Source organism: Durio zibethinus, chromosome 25 (assembly GCF_047325235.1).
Source record: "Durio zibethinus cultivar Kanyao isolate XHJ-2024 chromosome 25, ASM4732523v1, whole genome shotgun sequence".
NCBI lineage: Eukaryota > Viridiplantae > Streptophyta > Magnoliopsida > Malvales > Malvaceae > Durio > Durio zibethinus.
Genome location: NC_143186.1, coordinates 15,815,786 through 15,835,478, shown reverse-complemented (window position 1 = coordinate 15,835,478; position 19,693 = coordinate 15,815,786). Strand labels below are relative to the sequence as shown.

Here is a 19,693-nt window from a genome sequence, read left to right as displayed (position 1 = left end):
CCTACAATTATTGGCAGACTGCGAGGAAACAGCTAATAAGAAAGGATGGAAATTACTACGAGATTACACTTCACTTTAAAAGTCTGCTTTGTGGCAACGCCATGAAGGTAACACCAAGACCATACCCATTGACTTGACTCACAATAATATAGGCCATTTTGCTCGCACTTTCCTCGGCATTTTCTTATTCTTACTTTTCTGACTATTCTTTTCACTACTCTCTCTATTATTTCCTAGTTAATATTGACTTCCACCTCTTTTTACCACTAGCTAATTAATTATCTCTTTGCTCCTTATATTGCTTTTACCAGGGTTCTATAGTTATCAAGGAAGTTTGTTTCTTCTTATCTGCTCTAGGCCTTCTTTTCTTCGCTGCTTTTTTTTTTTCTTGCTGTTCGAGTTCCTGCAGAAGTTTCAGCCTGTCGAAGGGTTCAAAGCAGGTAATTTTCAATTCAGTTTTTTATTCTTTTTTTTTTTTTTTAATTTCTGCTCATAACCTAGGGAAAAAATTACTTGCTTGATCCGGTTTCAAGCTTATCATGACATGCCTTATTTGCTTTGTTTGGGTTTTGTTGTTCTTTTACTAAGAAGTTGACGTCACAGTGATTGTATTATAATCTTGTTAAAAACATTGTTAAGGTGACTTTATGGTCTTATTTGGAACAAGGAGCATTTCACTTATAATTTTTTTTTGCTATAATACTACAATATAATCTTAATTTTTGAAACTTAAGATTAAATAGATTATGAACTCTTTTTTTTATTTTTCAAAGGATACGAAAATGATTTCGAAGTTTTCTTATTTTTACTTTACAAATCACATTTGGTTTAATTCATATGTAGTCTATCATTAAACATGATTATCTTGTAAATTATTTTTTAAAAGTAATTACAGTAGCAACTACTCATTAATCATCCCGTGCATAATACGGATTTAAAACTAGTACGATAATTAAGATTCAAAATTAGAAATCCTTTTTCCCTTATGGAGTTCCTCATATCCTTAAAAATATTGTATAATGTAAAAATAAATAAAAAAACAATTATTACATAAAAGGAAGAATAGTCATCGAAATTAAAGGAATTGATGCTAAAAAGGCACATTAATTAGTTGTAGAATCAATTAATTTGTCTATAAATTTCTAAACTATAACAATAGCTTTACTTCCTTCACCTCGTAATTTTGGCCCATTTTTCTTTTTTTTTTATTTCTCAAAATTATGTTTTTCTTAACATTTATTTTTTTATATTTTAAAATTATTTTTTTATGATTTTTGTTTTTACCTTTTACCATTAAAAATCATAATGAATGATACATCAATCTTTAAAAAAATTAATTGTAATGTAATAAAATATATTAAAGTCAAATTATTTTAACATTAGCTTTGTTTATGTGGCATTTTGACTGATTAAAAATATAATTGATGATTACGTGAATTAAATAAAATGCTCACATTATCATTTATTTTAATCCACGTCAAATTTTAAAATTTTAATTTATTTTTTAAAAAATATTAATTATTAATTTGTTAATAATTAAACCAAAAATAGAAAATAATTTTGCAAACAAAAAAAAAATCGAAAATCTCGATATTGAAAATCACCAGCACTTCTAAACACAAACTCTATTTGGTTTGAAAAAAAATTTTTATTTTGATTTTCTAAAAACCAGTTTTTGTTTTCCATCTAAAAAATATATTTCATAAAGAAAGTAAAATTTATTTTTTAAAAATAAAAAACAAAAAAATAATTATGAAAATAATTATTATTAATGATATCTAATTATAAATATATAATATATATTTATTAATTAATAACTTCAAAAAATATATACAAACATAATGAGTTGTTTTCATAATTAAAAACTTTTTTTTAAAATATTTGACTCTACTTTCATTTTTATTTTTAAAAAATTTATTTTCATTTTTATTATCAAACAAGTTTTCACTATTAATTTTTATTTTTCAAAAAAATAAAAATAAAAAATACACTATTTTCGCTAATCAAATTTTAGAGGTGTCAAATGAATTAGACAATCAAGACACGATTTGACGATACAGATCATAATTGGTATGATTTTTTGGTAATTAATAAGATATTATCAAGCACAAAACATATATGTGTACCGTACTGAGCTAAAAATTTTGGTCCAATAGATCGGCACTCCACAAGTCAGTGTCAGCATAAGGCGTGTGGACTAGCCTTTGAGTATATTTATTTTATTTTTTACGTTGCAATGAAATTATTCTTACTTTTAATATTTTATTAGTAATTAATAAACTAAAATTATATTAAAATTACTTATTAAATATTTAAATTATTGATAGATAAATTATATTTAATTAGTGATTAGAAAAAATAAAACGACAAAAATAAATAAAAAGTTTAGGTTAAATAGAAATTCAATTCACAAAATAAATTGCTATAAAATGAAAGGTATAAAATAAATGCACAAAACATCACATTATATAAGTGAATTATTAGATGTTAGAATGAAAAATAAAATAATAATTTTGTGCTTTATAATATCACTTTATATATGTGTTTTTGTTTTTTGAAATGTTAAAATTGTAATTCCAATATTTTGATTTAATGACTTATTATCCTATTCCATAGATATAGGTATTTTATTGAACCACGTAAATTATGTCATTTTATTTTATTTTTATTTATTTTCGTATGTTATTTGTAATAATAGATGAATTTTTTATTAAATAATTAAAATTTTAAAAAATTATTAATAAGTTGGACTTGACTTATTTTGATACGAAAAAAAGTATCGTACTTTGCATGACGTAACTTATGAAAATTACAAGTTATGAGTGACGGTAAGTTTTATTTTTAATTTTTATGAACCGTGTTAGCATGACACATTAAAAATAATGTTTGATTGAGACAATCCATTAACATATAAATTAATATTTAAATAATTTATGTCAATCAAGCATTAACCATTTTTTTTTTGTAAGATAAATTTAAAGATAGATAAATTATTCAATTTCTTAATTCAAGATAAGGTGTGTCGTACCTGACAGTTTAAGGCAGATGATTGTAAGTTGTGCATTCAAGATGACATCAACAAATAACCATCGACATTATTCGAATCTAGAATCTTTTCGTTTAGGAAAACAACTTTAACTGATTAAACTAATCACTTGTTAGTAACCTATAATTATACCAACCATTTGATAGCTGTACCAAACCCTTCCTAACGTTCTCGAATGCTTCAAACTCGTCTAATCAGGAGGAACTCAACATCATCAAAACCTTTCATGATATTGAACAAGGGATAGCATCACCTGTTTCATTCCAAAAACCAAATCCCCCGGGAAAAACAATTCTTAACCACATAGTTTTCTGCATTTTCTGCATTGCAGCCTCATCTCGTTTATGGAATCGCAGAAAAAAAAAAACATCAAACTCTGGTGGAAGATATGAGATGGTTCATTATGGAAGATAATGATACGTTTTTTATGCCTGAAATTTTGGTTAGGGTCTTATCTAACTATAATTATAGTAAGTTTTATTACACTGGGAGTTCTCCAGAGAGTCATTTGCAGAACACAACATTTTCTTATGGGATGGCTTTTGGGGATGGAGGTTTTGCCATCAGTTACCCTTTGGCTAAAGCTCTTGCAAAAATGCAAGACAGTTGCATACAGAGATACCCAAGATTGTACGACTCCGATGATCGGATTCACGCTTGCATGGACCGGGGTTTCATCATGTTTCTGTTTTTTACTTCACTTTCTTTATATTCATCAATTTGCTGAAACAGTTTTAGGTTCCATTTTTGAGCATGATTGAAACCCGTTTTCAACGCATCAGAGAATGAGTTTTATTTTAAAAAAAGGAGGACAAAGAACTTGATAATGGAAAAGTCAGTGTGAAAACACCTACTAATTTAACATGTAAATTCTAACAAAATATTAAGCCACCAAATTCAACGGGAACTAAGAAAGACGGAGTCTATCACGAGATTACTATTTGCTTTAATCAAGCTCCATGGCATCCACCATGAAATTGACAGCAAGATCATAAAATTGACTCATAATTTTAGTTCATTTCACTTGTTTTTGATGTACGATGGATTCAAATCAAGATCAAAGAAAGCAAGTAAAATAGTTGCCCGGCTTGACAAGATTCCAAAGTAATTAGAATTTTCATGCTAGCTATTATTTTATAAAATAATAAGAATTAGACTGATGATTGAACGTGTCAAATGAACAAAATATTGCGACATTGCATTAGAGACAGCCATTGAAGCAAAACAGGGTTGGATGGCCGATGGCTTGGCCCTCGTTCCTCCTGACCAGAACAATGATCTTTTATTCATGATGGCTATCTAAAATGTTAGAAATAGACAAGATTTATGTTTAAGCTTGTTGATTTATCGTTAAACATGTAGATCCATCAACTTTGGTAGGTCTTGGCCATTTTCTTGTCTTGCGTGTTTTAAACTTCCCTCCAGACGGTATCCCAAATACTACTCTTAGAAAAATCAGTATGCAATACTCAGTAGCTGAGTCGCAATTGCCAACAATTATTGCAGACAGTAAGGAAACAGCTAAGTAGAGGTGAAATTTACTACGAAAGTGCACTTTGCTTTAATTCTGCCTTGTGCTACCACCACGAAAGTGGCAGCAACACCATAATATTGATTCAGAATTTATATCATTTCGCTTGTTTCTTTTCACTTTCCTTGGCACTTCCTATCTCTTACATTTTTTTACTTTTCTTTTCACTGCTCTTTATTATTTCCTAATTAATATAAATCAATATGGTAGCATAGACTTCCACCTCCTTTTACCACTACTGATTAACTATTTCTTTGCTCCATACATATCTTCTACCAGGTTTTATAGTTAGCAAGGAATTTTGCTTCTTCTTACCTGCTCTAGGCCTTCCTTTCTTCACTGCTTTTTTTCGCTAATCGAGGTCCTACAGAAGGGTAAGCCTGTCAAGGCGATCAAAGCAGGTTACTTTCAATTCAGTTTTTTCCTTTTCTTTTTTTTTTTTTTAAGTTTCTGCTCATTACCAGGGAAAAAATGCTTGCTTGATTCGGTTTCAAGCTTTCATGACATGCCTTTTTTGGGTTTTGTTTTTGTTTTTCCACTTTCACTAAGATGTTGACTTTACAACAATTGTTTTTTAACCTCGTTAAAAACATTGTTAAGATGACTTTACGGTTTTGTTTGGAACATGAATATTTGGTTAAGCAAGATGAACATATCCGAAAATTCAAATGTGGAGTCAATTTCTTGACTTGCAAAATATATCAAAAAACATAATGAGTTGTTTTCGTAATTAAAAAACATTTTTTTTTTATATTTGAGTCTACTTTCATTTTTTTCTTCACTGTTTTTTCCTTCCTTGTTCGAGGTCTTGCAGAAGCATCAGGCTACCAAGAGAGTTCAAATTAGCAGGTAATTTTCAATTCAGTTATTTCCAATTTCCTATGATGTTGACTTCACAATGATTGTATTTTAACTTTGTTAAAAACATTGTTCAGATGATTTAATATGGTCTTGTTTGGAACATGAATATTGGTCAAACAAGATCAACAATTGTGATTCGACTTAGCTTTAATTATAAAAGTAGTACTGGGTATTGCTGAAAATCAACAAAAAGTTTAATTTATTGATATTCAAAATTGATATTATTAACTTTGTTTGTAGGTGTATTACGCTATTTTTTAAGATAAACGGAACTATTTCAAACCCTGCAAGTTATCGTGTTATCTTCCTCCTACTCCATGTTGACTCCGTCTTCTTCATCATCTTCTTCCATTTATCCATGGAAATACGACGTTTTCTTGAGTTTTAGTGGTAAAGATACCCGAAAGAGCTTCACGGATCATCTATATGATGCTTTAAAACAGTCCGGAATCAACACTTTCAGGGATGATAACGACCTTGAAAGAGGCGAGGACATCGCACCGGAGCTCTTGAAAGCAATTGGAGAATCATGGGGTTCAATAATCGTTTTTTCGAAAGGATATGCTTTTTCAAGTTGGTGTTTAGATGAGCTTGCCGAGATTGTGAAACAGAGGAAGGAAAGGGGACATCAAGTTTTTCCAATTTTCTATGATGTTGAAGTCTCGGATCTAAGATATCAAAGAGAGAGGGTTCAAGAAGCCTTTGACGTGCATGAAGAGAGATGTAAGGAGAATAAAGAGAAGTCGCAAAGGTGGCGAGATGCTTTATCCCAAGTGGCTAATATCAGTGGATGGCCTTTGAAAGATCAGTAAGTTATAACTTCTTTTTTTTATCTTTTGGAAGTTCAAACTCAAGACCTTCAATCATTGACTTGACTCCAGTAATACTAAACTAACAGTTAATTGGTAGTTATAACTCTTTCTTTCTTTACTAAAGTTTTTATTTTTTATTTTTGGTAATTTATCAAATAAAAAATGTGTCAACAAAACTTTAGATTTAATAAAAATATAGATTTTAATTGATCGCTTATTTGATATCATTGTCATTTTCAGTTTCACTAAGCTATATATATCTTTTATAACTATAAATGTTTGTTTGTTTTTTTTTTTGTAGGTATGAATCGAACTTCATCAAAAATATTGTTAAAAAGATATCAACAAAATTAGATGTCCAAAAATCTGTAAGTCATTTTACAAAGACCATACATTTGATTATTATTGTTTTTTTTTTTTTAAAATATATTATATCTAGTTAGTATGGTTATCCGCTAATGAAAAATGAGTTATTAGCTAAATCTTATTATATATGACATTAGCTTGTAAATTTAATAAATTAGGATTATACCATATTTTAAAATTACCATGTTAATTTAATAGGACCTCATTCATGTTATTAATGTGAAGTCATTCATTTTTATTATGACAAATTTTCATAATATATTGCATTTTAATTTATTTTTTCTTAGCCAAAAAGTTTTTTTTTTTTAATAAAATGATAGATATTAGTTTCTTACAATGAACCTTTTTTGATGGAATTTTAGTAGATAAATAAATTCAATATGTTATTATATACTAAGAATGACTCTTTTAAAAATCTAAAAAGAAATTAAAATTCTTACATGTACATTTAGACGTGCACATAAGCTAATCCTACTTATTTTAAACTCAAAAGTATTTTAATTTTAATATTGTTAAATATATTTTTAAAATAAAAATTTACTATTAATAAAATAATATAATTAATCAAACAAAACCTAAGGCCTAGAAACTTAAGCCCAAGCTTGCCTTCAGGTTTGGACAGGTAGCCCAATTATTGAACGCTTCTAATAATCCTTATGTAATCTAATTATGACTATTAGAGTAGCGAAAATGGCCTACCTTTTATTCTTTGTTTAATATGATTTGTATAATTACACTTCACACAGAACAGTTTTGAATTTTGGATTCATTTCTTCCGTTTAGGGGCCTTAATTTTACAGTACTTGACAATGGCCGGCTCTGCTTACTGTTTCTCATTCTTAAGAGCTGATGGTTTTGGTGATATAAGTTAAAGAAATGGCAATTACACTGGAAAAGGCCAAAAAAAAAAAAATCAAGAGCTAGATTGTAACAGATTGGAAGACGAAAGCAGTTAGAAATGTTTATACGAAAGATAATTTGATTGTCAAAATTTGGATTGTAGCAATTATATATCCACAATAATCTATAATCTCAAAGGCTTTTAAAGACACCATCTCTAGAGATGACAAAGACCAAAAAAGGAGGTGATGGGAAGGAGAGCAAGGGAAGCCTCCTTTCCTTTACTTTTGTTGTAATGCACCAAATCTCACATCGGAAGGATGTGTGGACAAGGAATAATATATATGTAAAAATTTAATCTTAAATTTGTGAAACACCTTTTGTCGGATAAAACCGTGAGACCTTCGGGTAAAAGCGGACAATACAGGTTTGATGCAGGTCTCCACAATTGTATCAGTTACCAATTGACGACTGTGGAAGTCACTAAGTGTTGTATGGTGGTTTGATGTGATCTTAATCCTATCGATAGACTCGGCTTGACAGGGACATCAAGCATTAAAGGTGGAGAGATTATAACGTTTTCAATCTCACATTGGAAGGATGTGTGGATAAGGAATGTTATATATGTAGAGACTTAATCCTTTTGAGACTTCTTTTATGGGACAAAACCGTGAGATTTTCTGATCAAAACGGACAACACCTTGCAAGTTGGGATGGGTTTTTACATTTGTTCAGTATTAGAAATAGACTTTCGGAAAATAAAGTCGTATAAACCATGAAGACCAGATGTAAACTTAGAATACAATTCGTATGAGTGAATGTTGAATCTTGAAAGTAAAATTTATCATGCAATCGGAATTTTATTGCTTGATTGTTCAAAAAATATTGATTAGTGCATTTCATAAATATATCTTTAACTGCAACACGTAGAAAGAACACATAGTCATCTGCTTCTTTTTGAATATGTTGTTTCTTATGTTGATCACCGAACATAAATATCTAATACTATTTCTACTAATATCTAATACTGTTTCTTATGTGCTTCTTTTATATGATAAATTTGTTTACCTGAGTTCTTTTAGAGATGTATACACCTGAACATAGCATTCTGATGTACATATTGGGTGTTTTGTAGGTACTTGATCAGAATTTAACTATCCTGAAGAGAAAATTGGAGGAACTAAATGGCTTGAAGGAGGACAATGAATCAATAAAGAGTGTACAGCTGCAACCAAGAAAGAAACTCAAGAAAGAAGTTGAGATTTGGTTTCGAAATGTTGAGAGGATTAATGGTGAAATACTGAATCTTGAAAACGAAGTTAGGGGAAGCAATATTGTCTCACGTGGATTCCTTGCAGAAACCGTTTCAAAAAAGATACAAGAAGTTGAAGAACTTCATCAAAAAGGGAAGAACTTTGATGCTTTGGTGATTGACGAGGCTCGGTGGATTGGACAAGTTTTGTCAACAACAAACTTAATTGGTGAAGCTGCAAAAAAAGTTATGAATGAAATTTGGGCATATTTGATGGATGATGGTGTTTCAAAGATTGGAGTTTGGGGAATGGGAGGATCGGGTAAAACAACTATCATGAAGCTCATCAACAACCAACTTTTAAAGGAGACTGAAAAGTTCAACATCGTGATATGGATCACTGTATCAAAGGAGATGAACATCTCTAAAGTACAGAAGAGCATTGCAGATGCTATGGACTTTCGTGAAGCTGAAGATGAGGCAAAAAGAGCAGGGATCATATACGAAAAGTTGTCTGAAAAAGGCAAGTATGTGTTAATCTTGGATGACCTATGGGACAGACTTACTCTTGAAGAAGTAGGCATCCCCGAGCCTTCTAATGGGAGTAAACTAGTAGTAACAACCCGGTCATTAGATGTGTGCCGCTATTTGGGTTGTCGAGAAGTTAGAATGCATACTCTTTCAAAACCAGATGCATGGAGCCTATTCTCGCAAAAAGTAGGTCAAGATGTTTTAAATGACCCAGATCTCTTGCCCATTGTGGAATCCGTTGCTGAAGAATGCGCTGGTTTGCCCTTGGCTATTGTTACAATAGCAAGCAGCATGAAGGGTGTACGGGACATTCATGAGTGGAGGAATGCACTCAATGAATTAAATGGACATGTAGAAAGTGTGAGGGGGGTGGAAGGGAAGGTGTTTCAACAGCTTCAGTTCAGCTATGATCGTTTACACAATGAAAACTTGAAGCATTGCTTCCTCTGTTGTGCATTATATCCTGAGGATGATGAAATCGGTGCATTTGAGCTAATAGATCTATGGGTTGCAGAGGGGCTTGTGGAAGAAATGGATAGCAGGCAATTGGAGGTTGACAAGGGGCATGCCATATTGAATAAACTAAAAAACAGTTGCTTGATTGAAAACGGTACTACATTTCCAGATGATACTGTGAAGCTGCATGACATTGTGAGGGATATGGCATTACGTATCACAAGTACAAGACCACGGTTCTTGGTGAGAGCTGGATTGCGGTTGAAAGAGACACCAAAGGTGCAAGAATGGAAAGAAGATTTGGAGAAGGTATCTTTGATGCTGAATTTTAAATTACAAATTCCATGCCAAATTTCACCACCAAGGTGTCCAAAGCTCACAACCTTATTGTTGTCCTATTGCGCTATAAAGAGTATTCCAGAGTGTTTCTTTGAGCAAATGCATGGACTCAAGATTCTTGATCTTTCTGGGAATCCTATTAAGAGTTTGCCAAATTCCATCTCCAATTTGGAAAATCTCACAACATTGTTGCTTGGTGACTGTAAAGATTTAGAGAAGGTGCCATCTTTTTCGAGACTTCAATCTTTAAAGAAGTTGGACCTTCGATTTACAAATATCAAGGATCTCCCTCATGGGTTGGAAAGGTTGGTAAATCTCAAATATCTTGATTTGAGTTGTACGAATATAACAGAGGTGGCCGATGGAATATTGGCAAATTTCACATCACTTCAGCACTTAAAAATACTGAATTTTGAGGAAGGATTTGACAGATTGGTGAGAAGAGAAGCTGGCAGATTGGTGAGAGGAGAGGAAATAGGTGGATTAAGGAAGTTGGAATACTTTGAAGGGGGATTTTATGACTTGAATGAGTGGAACAATTATATCAAAGCTTTGCATGCTCCAACAAAAGGGCCTCGTCAATACTACATTTCTGTGGGTGTAGCACCATATTTTTTCCTTCCATCGGAGTCGGAAAAAGTAACTCAATTAAGTAGTTGTAACATCTGCACAGATGGTATTAAGGTCCTACCTGATGTTGAGGGCTTGGGATTTGGGGAGTGCATTGTCGATTTGTGTGAAGAAGAGGCATTTTTCTCGCGGTTTATCTTACCGGCACGTAACGTTTTTTCCTCTCTTTCTGATATTCGAATAATTTCTTGTCAAAATATAAAAAAGTTGTTCTCGTCCAATTGGGTCTTGCAGAACCTCCAAAATTTGAAATTTTTATTAGTTCAAGATTGCGGGGATATGGAAGAAATAATATCTGCAGAATCAGAATCGGAGGAAGAAGGAAGAAGTGCCATCAATTTTACTCTTCCCAAATTAAGGAAATTGAAATTCTTCGGGTTACCAGAATTGAAAAGCATTAGTAGTGCAAATGGAGTACTGGTTTGTGATTCTATTGAGGAGATTACTATAACAGGTTGTCCAAAATTAAAGAGGATACCTCTGAATCTTCCCCTGGATGATGATGGCCAACCATCTCCCCCTTCTCTAAGAAGTATTGAAATTGAAGAGCAGCAGTGGGAATTGCTTGAGTGGGACCAGCCAAATGCCAAGTCTCTGTTGGAGCCTTACTCGAGTACTGGTCGTGACATGTTCGATGAAATGTCTTACTTGAGTACTGTTAGTGACATGTTCGATGAAATATTTTACTTGAGTACTGGTAGTGACATGTTCGATGAAATGTCTGACCATGACAGTGTTCGACAGGAGGAAATTATTTGATCAAACGCCTGGCCACAATGGTAGCTTATTTCTAACACTTTATTTCCTTCTTTCTTCTTAATCTCTTTCCATTTTCACTTTTTTATATGTTAATATCATGCTTGGCCTTTCCAGTTTTCCTGGAGATCTTAGCACGTCAAGGATTATTTGGCGGCAGCTCATACTTTGATGTTCGGAAGTCCCTTGATGCATGTTCTTTTCAAGTCTCTGTTTCTATCCTTCTTGTTGACGTTTTGGAGGTTTCTGAGAATGTAGGTAAGCATGAACAATTTTGGTCAAACTCTTTGATTGGTTGATCCTTGTGCTCAGATTAAATATTAATTTTCCGCTTTTGTGTGGATTTATGATTAATTTGTTCCAAAGAGTTCATACAATTAGTGTCAGAGTCCGGTTTGATGTATTTTCTTGATGTTGTTACGATTATGGTGATGGCTTACATCGGGGGTCTTCAACCTTTTGTTGATGTTATGATTCTAGCTCTTGGTATGGCCCGAAATTTTCAATTTCATATGAATGATTTTGATCAGAAAACTGAATTTGAATATCACCCATGTTACAATTTCATGAATAGGATATTTGACTGAACCTTCCTAAAAATTGATTGCATCACAATCCACTTGCAGCTTTCCTCTGTCTAGATTTTTACGCTAATTGGTCTTGAAGAGCTCAATAATTGGTCTCTTTCTTTATTTGCCTTTGTTGGTTGTTATTCTTCCATGAATAGATCAGATCAAACAATTCTTGTTCTCATATACGTTGTATGGACACTTTCATAAATAGCTCTTTAAATATTTTCCTCGTGTTTGGATTGAATTCAGAACCATCTTTGATAAAATAATTTTTTTAATTTTTTCTCAAAAATTATTCATCAAGCTTTGTACGGAAATTCCTTATAAGGCTTTTTTTTTTTCGGCGTATTTCATGACATGTCTATGACTCCAGCCTTTTGGTTAGAAGCACAACGGAAGTAAGCTGTTGGATTAAACGATGTACAAGTTTACAGTTACAGGTCCTTCATTTCATCATTTGTATATCACTCAATCTCATTTATTTCTTACCATTTTTCCCTTTCCTATATATTAATTTCAAGCTTTTCTGTCTGTCTTTCCCTAGATGCCGTACCAGGTGAGAGATAATTTGTCACCAACTTAATGCTGCTGCCAAATAGAAGGAAATGGTGGCTTCTCACGTTGTCAATTGTAACCATTTGCCATTCTACACTCCCCTAAATTTCCTGTCAAGTCAGAATGGCTGATGAAGCCCCTGGTGACGGTTTCTTCGGTTTTTTGGAAAGCAAGACCAATTTAAGCTGTAGCATAGAAGGCTTAGGCATAGTTGTAAGTCCTTTATCTTCAATCTGTCTTTGCCTGGTTTTCTTTTTCCTTTGTATTTTATATTCTTATAATTGATGCCATTTCTGGTCTTATCTTTTTCTAGATACCATATCATTTTAACATATCATTTATATATAAAAGTGTGAACTCTAAAAATATTAAAAGTAAATGACATAAATACTCTTATAAATTTTTAAAAATAAAAAATTTACCTTTAAATTTTAGTATTTTTTATTTATTTAATAAAAATTATTTATCATTAAATATATAATTTTTATTAGTTAGTTATTTAAATTTAAATATGAAAGTGTTAAAAATGAATAACATAATTACTCTTATAAATTTTAAAAAATAACAAATTTATATTTCAATTTTTAGCATTATTTATTTATTTAATAATGATTATTTGTCATTAAATATATAACTTTTTATTCGTTAGTTATTTAAATTTAAATTAATTAAAAATTTATAAATAAAATTTGTATCAAATTAAACTATATTAAAAATTTATTTGCAAGATATGATGGATCTGTTGTCTAAAATTAACTCAAATTTACTTTATTTTTACTTTTAGCATTCCATTTTGTTAAATTTCATAAATATTAATTCAATCAAATTCATATAAAACACATTTATCATCATATGAGCTGTGGTACGCTATAAGTCCGTGATATTAAACAAAACATAGACAAAATCTTTTCTTTGTTTTTAAATTACTAATTACTTTAGTCTAAATTATAATATCATAATGTGTATGCCCTTAGAACATTTAGCTTTATCTCAAGTAAAGCATATAATTTTTCATTTTCAAGATACAATTTAATTTACTCTTTATCTTCTTTAATGGTACACATCATGAGTCCTTAAATATATTTATATTTTTTTATTTATTTATTTTAGATTAGTTAAAATTAAAGTTCATACAAAATTATAAATTAAATTATAAAAAAAAAGTAATACGTGTATTATGGTAAGTTTATATGTTTAATTTTTATTTATGATAAATATACATTTATATGTTTAATGATTGCAATGGTTGATTATAATATTTTTAATCACTCTATGCAATCATGCCTTAATATTGCACTGTCTAAACGAATCTTTACTTTATGAACATAATCTCATGTACCCTTGAATTGTTATTAAACTTAGTTTTTATTTTATCTTTTATAGATTGATTTTATACTACACCTAAGTTAATTTCGGTCTATCCTTATTTTTTATATTTAATTTCAAATATTTAGTACTTAATATATTTTTATAAAACCAAAGACAATATTGTTAAGAAACATTAATCTTGAAGAAAAAAATTATTTAATATACTGTTAGTTGAGTTTTTTACCTCTACAAAAAGGTTAAGAAATTAACATATCACTCATTTTTTTCAATTAGTTTTTTTTAGTATACTCTAAAGCCTAAACAGTATATATCATGCTGTTAATTTCATTTGTGAAATTTAACAACTATATTATCAATATATTTTATGATTTTTTCTTGAAAAATATAAATTTATTTTTTTCAATTAAGAATACTTTAACATTTTTGTGTTTTGATAATAATAAATATTAATTAATTGTGCGCAATTTGTTGAATGATCAAAGCTTTATTAGTTCTTTAACCAATTATTATATTCTTTGAAACAATAATGTTATAGTTCATTTCACTTTATTTGTTTCTATATTAGATCATATTTGGTATATAAAATTATGAGATGATAGGATAAGATAATATTATAAGTAGGATTAGATTAAATAATGTTATTCTATTTTGTGTTTGATATATGCAATGATTATAATAGGATAATTTATTTATTTATCAAAATTATCCTTCTTCAAAATTTATACAACTTAAATTATTAATATAATTTTTAAGGATGTAATTGAACATGTAAAATTTAATCCCATGGATTAAAAATAATCCTCTCCACTTGAGGAGGATTGAATAATCCTATGCCAAAAGGATAGTAATCCTCTTTGTAATCCCTAACCATTTCCTTAGATACAAGTCAAACATGATATAGGATGATTATCATCTTATCCTATTAATAATCTTATGCATCAAACATGATCTTAAGGTATATGATATGATTATCGATTTGAATTTTTATCATGAAAGTATCTATTTAATAATTATTTGTACTTTTATAAGTGTGCTTATTATACATAAATACATATATCATCTAAGATATATATACATAAAAAAATGTGAACTCCAAACAATATTAAAAGTGATTTTTTAATTTGATAGACTCCTATTAATAATATACTACATGTCAGTTATGCATGTCTAACTAACTCTTCAAATCATAAAGAAAGGAAGACTTATAATTGAATTTATTAGTTGCATGATAAAAAAGTTGAAGTATGAGGATGCGGAATGAAATATATCTATTTATATAGTTTTACAATTAAGACAAAAAATTAACTCAATTGATAAAATTAAATTATATATATACAAAAACAAGATAAATGAATCAATTAATATTTCATGTAGATCTTAAGATTATTAAATTAGTTTTTTTTATTACTCAATTGGTCAATGTATCATAATATATATGAAAATAATAATAAAAAAGGTATTAGATTATAGATGATACTGTGACCTTAAAATTTTTTTTAATTAATATGTAGAAAGTGCTAATTTAGCCAACTTTACTATAAATAGTTATTTAAATTTTAGCTAAAAATTTAGAATATTAAAAAACATGTGCATACTTTAGATTTTATAACCTACTTTGAATGAGAGATTTTATAATTAAGAAGATGTTTAATATATATATCTATAATATATATAAAATGTGATAATTTACTAAATTACCTCTACTTATTTTTATTTAATTTTTTTAGCAAATTAAAATACTGTCTACTTTTTATTTATTTTTTTATTAAAATAATTTTTCTTGATTAAGTCGTTCATGCTTCACTTAACGTAAACAATACGGCTATAAGATTTAAAATAGTTTTTCTATATATGAATATTTAATTGTTTGTAACTCATTACTCCTATTAATTTGTTTTACACAATTAAATTAATTATAAAAGATTTAGTGGTAAATAAATTATAACATAGTAATAATTGTATAATATTTTCTCTGTCTTATTTTCTTTGTCTATCTGTTCTTTTTGAGATATCCTAAAATTATGTCTTATTTTCTGTTTTAAATATTTTATCTTAAATCTCCCATAATCACTGTCTCCAGGATGAATTAGTACTCGCCAAAACTCGGTAGGAAGTTTCGTATTCAAATCACCCTAAAACCAAGCTATCAATGAAAATCTCAGAGCATTATTTAAGGCTATGCTTATAGTATTTCATGATCCAGAGCTGAAAGAACAAATGATGTCCAGCTTAACCTCTTCATAATGTATTAAATTCAGGAGCTGATAAGGAGGCTTAAGCTATATGAAAGGGTTGGTTTCTTTTCTTTTGTTTTCTTGTTATTCCCTTCTGTTTTGGTTGATGAATAGTGAGAGATTGGTGTTGCAGGAAAGGCACGTAAATTTCTACTCATGCAAGGTCCATGATTCCGGATTAGAAGTACAAACCAATTAAAATTTTCTACAATGCAATTTCTAGTTGTTCCAAAATTTTAAGACCGTGGCTAAGAAGACGAAAAGGGGATTGCTAACTCTGGGAGTGAAGGTAGGATTGTAAATTTCACTCTTCTGCAGAACACGAGTGTTCTTCTAAATTTTCTTAAATCATCTTCACCGTGGAATTGCCAAGGTTTCCTAGTGTAATATTTGTTGGCTCTGTACTTTGTGTCTGTCTGTTTTGTACTTTGTTTCTTGTCTGTTAATAGAAACATGTCAAGAATTTCTCTTCGTATTTAATCATTGAGAACATGGCAGATTCTGTTACCCTTAATTCTGCTGCAAAGTTAGTTGATTGTATTTCCTTTACCCAAAATTTTTGAAATACATATATTTAATTTCGTGTAAAGCTTATATTTCCACCAAGGAGAGCAATATATATTTTTTCTGGTCTTGTATATCGAGATCCTGTCAAAAGGCTGGTTAGATAGCCAATGTTAGTTAAGTCAGCAAAGTATTAAGAGGAAGAAGGTAGGTAGGAGGAAATAGAGATGGTGTAAGGTTCGAAATGTGTTACCTGTGGCTTGATGTTACCTTTTATACCTTGTTTATGTTGACATGGCCAGTTGACTTGTTTGGTATCAACTAAGTAATTGACCGGTTATATTTAGAACATTTAATAAAGTCAGGATTCGGACATGGCGACTAACGTACAACATATATATTTAGAACGTTTAATAAAGTCTATTAGCAAATTATCTTCATTGGACAGCCTAAAGGAATATGAAACTTAATTTGGAAGTTCGAAGCTGCAGATTTGCTGGCCTTGAATACCTTATACTTTCCTTAAGCAACTTGGACTTCCCCCATGAAACACTCCTAACCATAGGGAAAAAGAAAACACATGGACATGATAAAGAGAACAAAAGAGAAATAAAATAGTTGAACTTTGACCCTGCAAATACCAAATTTTGTAGTATATCATAAAAATCAACAAATAAGAAGGTGGAATCCACCCCTACACTTCAATTTGCATTAATATTTCTTCAGAGAGTTTCCATTAAGTTGACTGGTACAAATAAAGATCATTTCTCTTCTTTTCATTTCCTTGGCACCTTCCCTCTTTCTTCTTGGTATTTCTTCCTATTTTTCCATTTCTTTGCCCCACAGTCTATATACCTCTTCTACCAAGGTTCTACTGTTGGCAAAGGAATTTGCTTCTTTTTATTAGCTGGGCCTTTTCTTCAAATATCAGGTAATTTTAATTTCCAATACTATGTTTCTTTTGACTGTCATGCTTGTTCATGAAATATTTTTCTGCTCTGCCCTGCTATTACTTTCTCACCTTTACTTGTTGACTTGAGTCTTGACATTGATTGTTCTTGATTGGGTTATTAACTTGTTTTTATATTATTCATATGCCTTAATGTTTTGGTCTCTTCATGCTCATGATGCATGAATATTTTGATCAAGCAATTAATTATGAACTGAAAAACCCATGTAATCTTTTAGAATTAAATGTTTAGATGGGGAACTTAAGCCAACAAAATATGTAGTACAAACTGAAGCTGCTGGAACATTACTGAAAAAGGTTCTACTTTAGGAATTTGTTGTTATAATCAGTTAAAAGTAAAAATTGGTGTGTAAATTTCAAATTCTTTTGAAGGTATCCAGATTTCTCCTCTAGGAACCAAGCATACCTCTATTATCTCTATCCAAAATCAGATTCTTCATTGTCTTAAAATGGGTATATATCATTAAAAAATCTCAAGTATGTGGAAATTTTGGTTATGAATGTTGATTATTGTAGACTTCTTTGACACTGTTCTTTTTTGTTATTTTTACTATTTTTTGCAGCCTTGGCCTGGGGTTTATGAGTAGGACTCTTTAATTTACATTATGAAAAATTATTTTTAACAAGTAGCAATAAGAAAGTGAAGAATTTGTTCCCAAAAGTCACAAAATATGGAGTTAATAATCAGAAATCATACTGAATTTCTGAGCAAATGGCCAACTTTTTTTTTGTTCCCAATAATAGGCTTCTTAAAATATATGTTTACATAATTAAGTTCTTTTAAAGTTTATTTGTCATGACAAAGCATTCTAATGCCATGTATTGTGTGTTATGCAGGGACTTTACTGAACAATTAGGAAAAATTTTTGAAGCTGCAAATACTATATGGGGCATTATAGCAAAACACTAGAAATTCCCTACAGGCCTTGATCAGAATGTAAATAATCTGAAGAGAAAAAGAGAGCAACTAAACGGTCAAAAAGAACACACAGCGTCAAGAATTAAAGCTGAGCTGCATCCAAGAAAGAAAGTCAAGAAAGAAGTTAGGCTGTGGTTGGAAAATATTGGCTCAAAAGGGCAGGTATGTGTTGATCTTAGATTATGTGTTGGACAATTTTTCTCTAGAGGAAGTTGGAATTCCTGAGCCTACAGCAAGTAATGGGAGTAAATTAGTTCTAACATCCCGATTGTTGGATGTATGTCGACGCATGGATTGTCAAGTAATAAAAATGGAACCGCTTCCCGGAGCAGATGCATGGACGTTGTTCTTGGACATGGTTGGTCAAAGTCTAATGAGTTGTACAGTTTTAGTGCCATTTGCAAGATCCATTGCTAAGCGTTGTGCTGGTTTGCCATTGGCAATAATCACAGTTGCCAGTAGCATGAGAGGTGAAAATAGCTTTTCTATATGGAGGAATGCATTGGAGGAATTGAGAAGGAATGTACAGACTGCCATGGACGTGGATGTTAAAGGCATGGTATATCAGCAATTAAGATTCAGCTACGATCGTTTGAATGATCCCAAAATTCAGAACTGTTTCCTCACTGCTGCATCATACCATGAAGATTCAGGAATCCAGAAGGAGCGGCTGATAAGGGACTGGATTAGAAGAGGACTAATAGATGATATGGGCAACATGCAAGCAAACATTGACGGGGGCCAGGCAATCCTAGGAAAACTTATTGACAATTGCTTGTTAGAAAATGTTGGAAATGGACGAGTCAAAATGCATGATCTTGTAAAAGATATGGTTGTACTAATCACCCAGGAGCTCTATTCATCATAACCATCGTTTCAATGAGAGGCAGAAGAACAAGGAATAGGTGCCACGGCCAGTACAAAGTGAAGACAAATATTGCAACGGAAAGGGAGTCATAGTTTGCTATTTTATCCCAAACAAATTGAAATTCCCAGCTGAAGAGAATGCCTTTGTAACCTGGATTGCTTTGTATAGACACCAAATGATCCAAGCGAGGCAAATGGTGGAACAAAAACATGTCTCTCTCTGACTTGTAACTCTATTAATCATCACTTTTGCACTAAAGTCACTGTTTTACTTCTCCACAAAAAGCTTTTTTCTCCTGTCATTTGCATGATTTGACCTTTCT

General features: G+C 30.6%; 1 protein-coding gene and 1 pseudogene across 5 annotated transcripts; both read left to right on the top strand.

The window, feature by feature from the left end:
• Window positions 1–320: 320 nt before the first annotated feature.
• On the top strand, window positions 321–18,665 carry LOC111276201 (putative disease resistance protein At1g61300). Of its 5 annotated transcripts, XM_089754866.1 has the most exons (12): window positions 321–440; window positions 4,857–4,978; window positions 5,392–5,426; window positions 5,679–6,246; window positions 6,552–6,618; window positions 8,592–11,443; window positions 11,538–11,674; window positions 12,366–12,432; window positions 12,537–12,760; window positions 15,957–16,167; window positions 16,244–16,399; window positions 18,422–18,665. In XM_089754866.1, exons 4-6 carry the CDS (start codon window positions 5,756–5,758, stop codon window positions 11,421–11,423), a joined length of 3,390 nt encoding a protein of 1,129 aa, XP_089610992.1. In that variant the 5' UTR covers window positions 321–440; window positions 4,857–4,978; window positions 5,392–5,426; window positions 5,679–5,755; the 3' UTR covers window positions 11,424–11,443; window positions 11,538–11,674; window positions 12,366–12,432; window positions 12,537–12,760; window positions 15,957–16,167; window positions 16,244–16,399; window positions 18,422–18,665. The 5 variants fall into 5 exon arrangements, with proteins under 5 accessions (XP_089610992.1, XP_089610994.1, XP_089610993.1 ...); XM_089754868.1 differs by lacking the exon at window positions 18,422–18,665 and having other exon boundaries at window positions 4,857–4,951; window positions 11,538–11,678; window positions 16,244–16,699; XM_089754867.1 differs by lacking the exon at window positions 18,422–18,665 and having other exon boundaries at window positions 11,538–11,678; window positions 16,244–16,699.
• On the top strand, window positions 18,234–19,517 carry LOC149511679 (putative disease resistance protein At4g10780; annotated as a pseudogene).
• The last annotated feature ends 176 nt before the right edge of the window (window positions 19,518–19,693 follow it).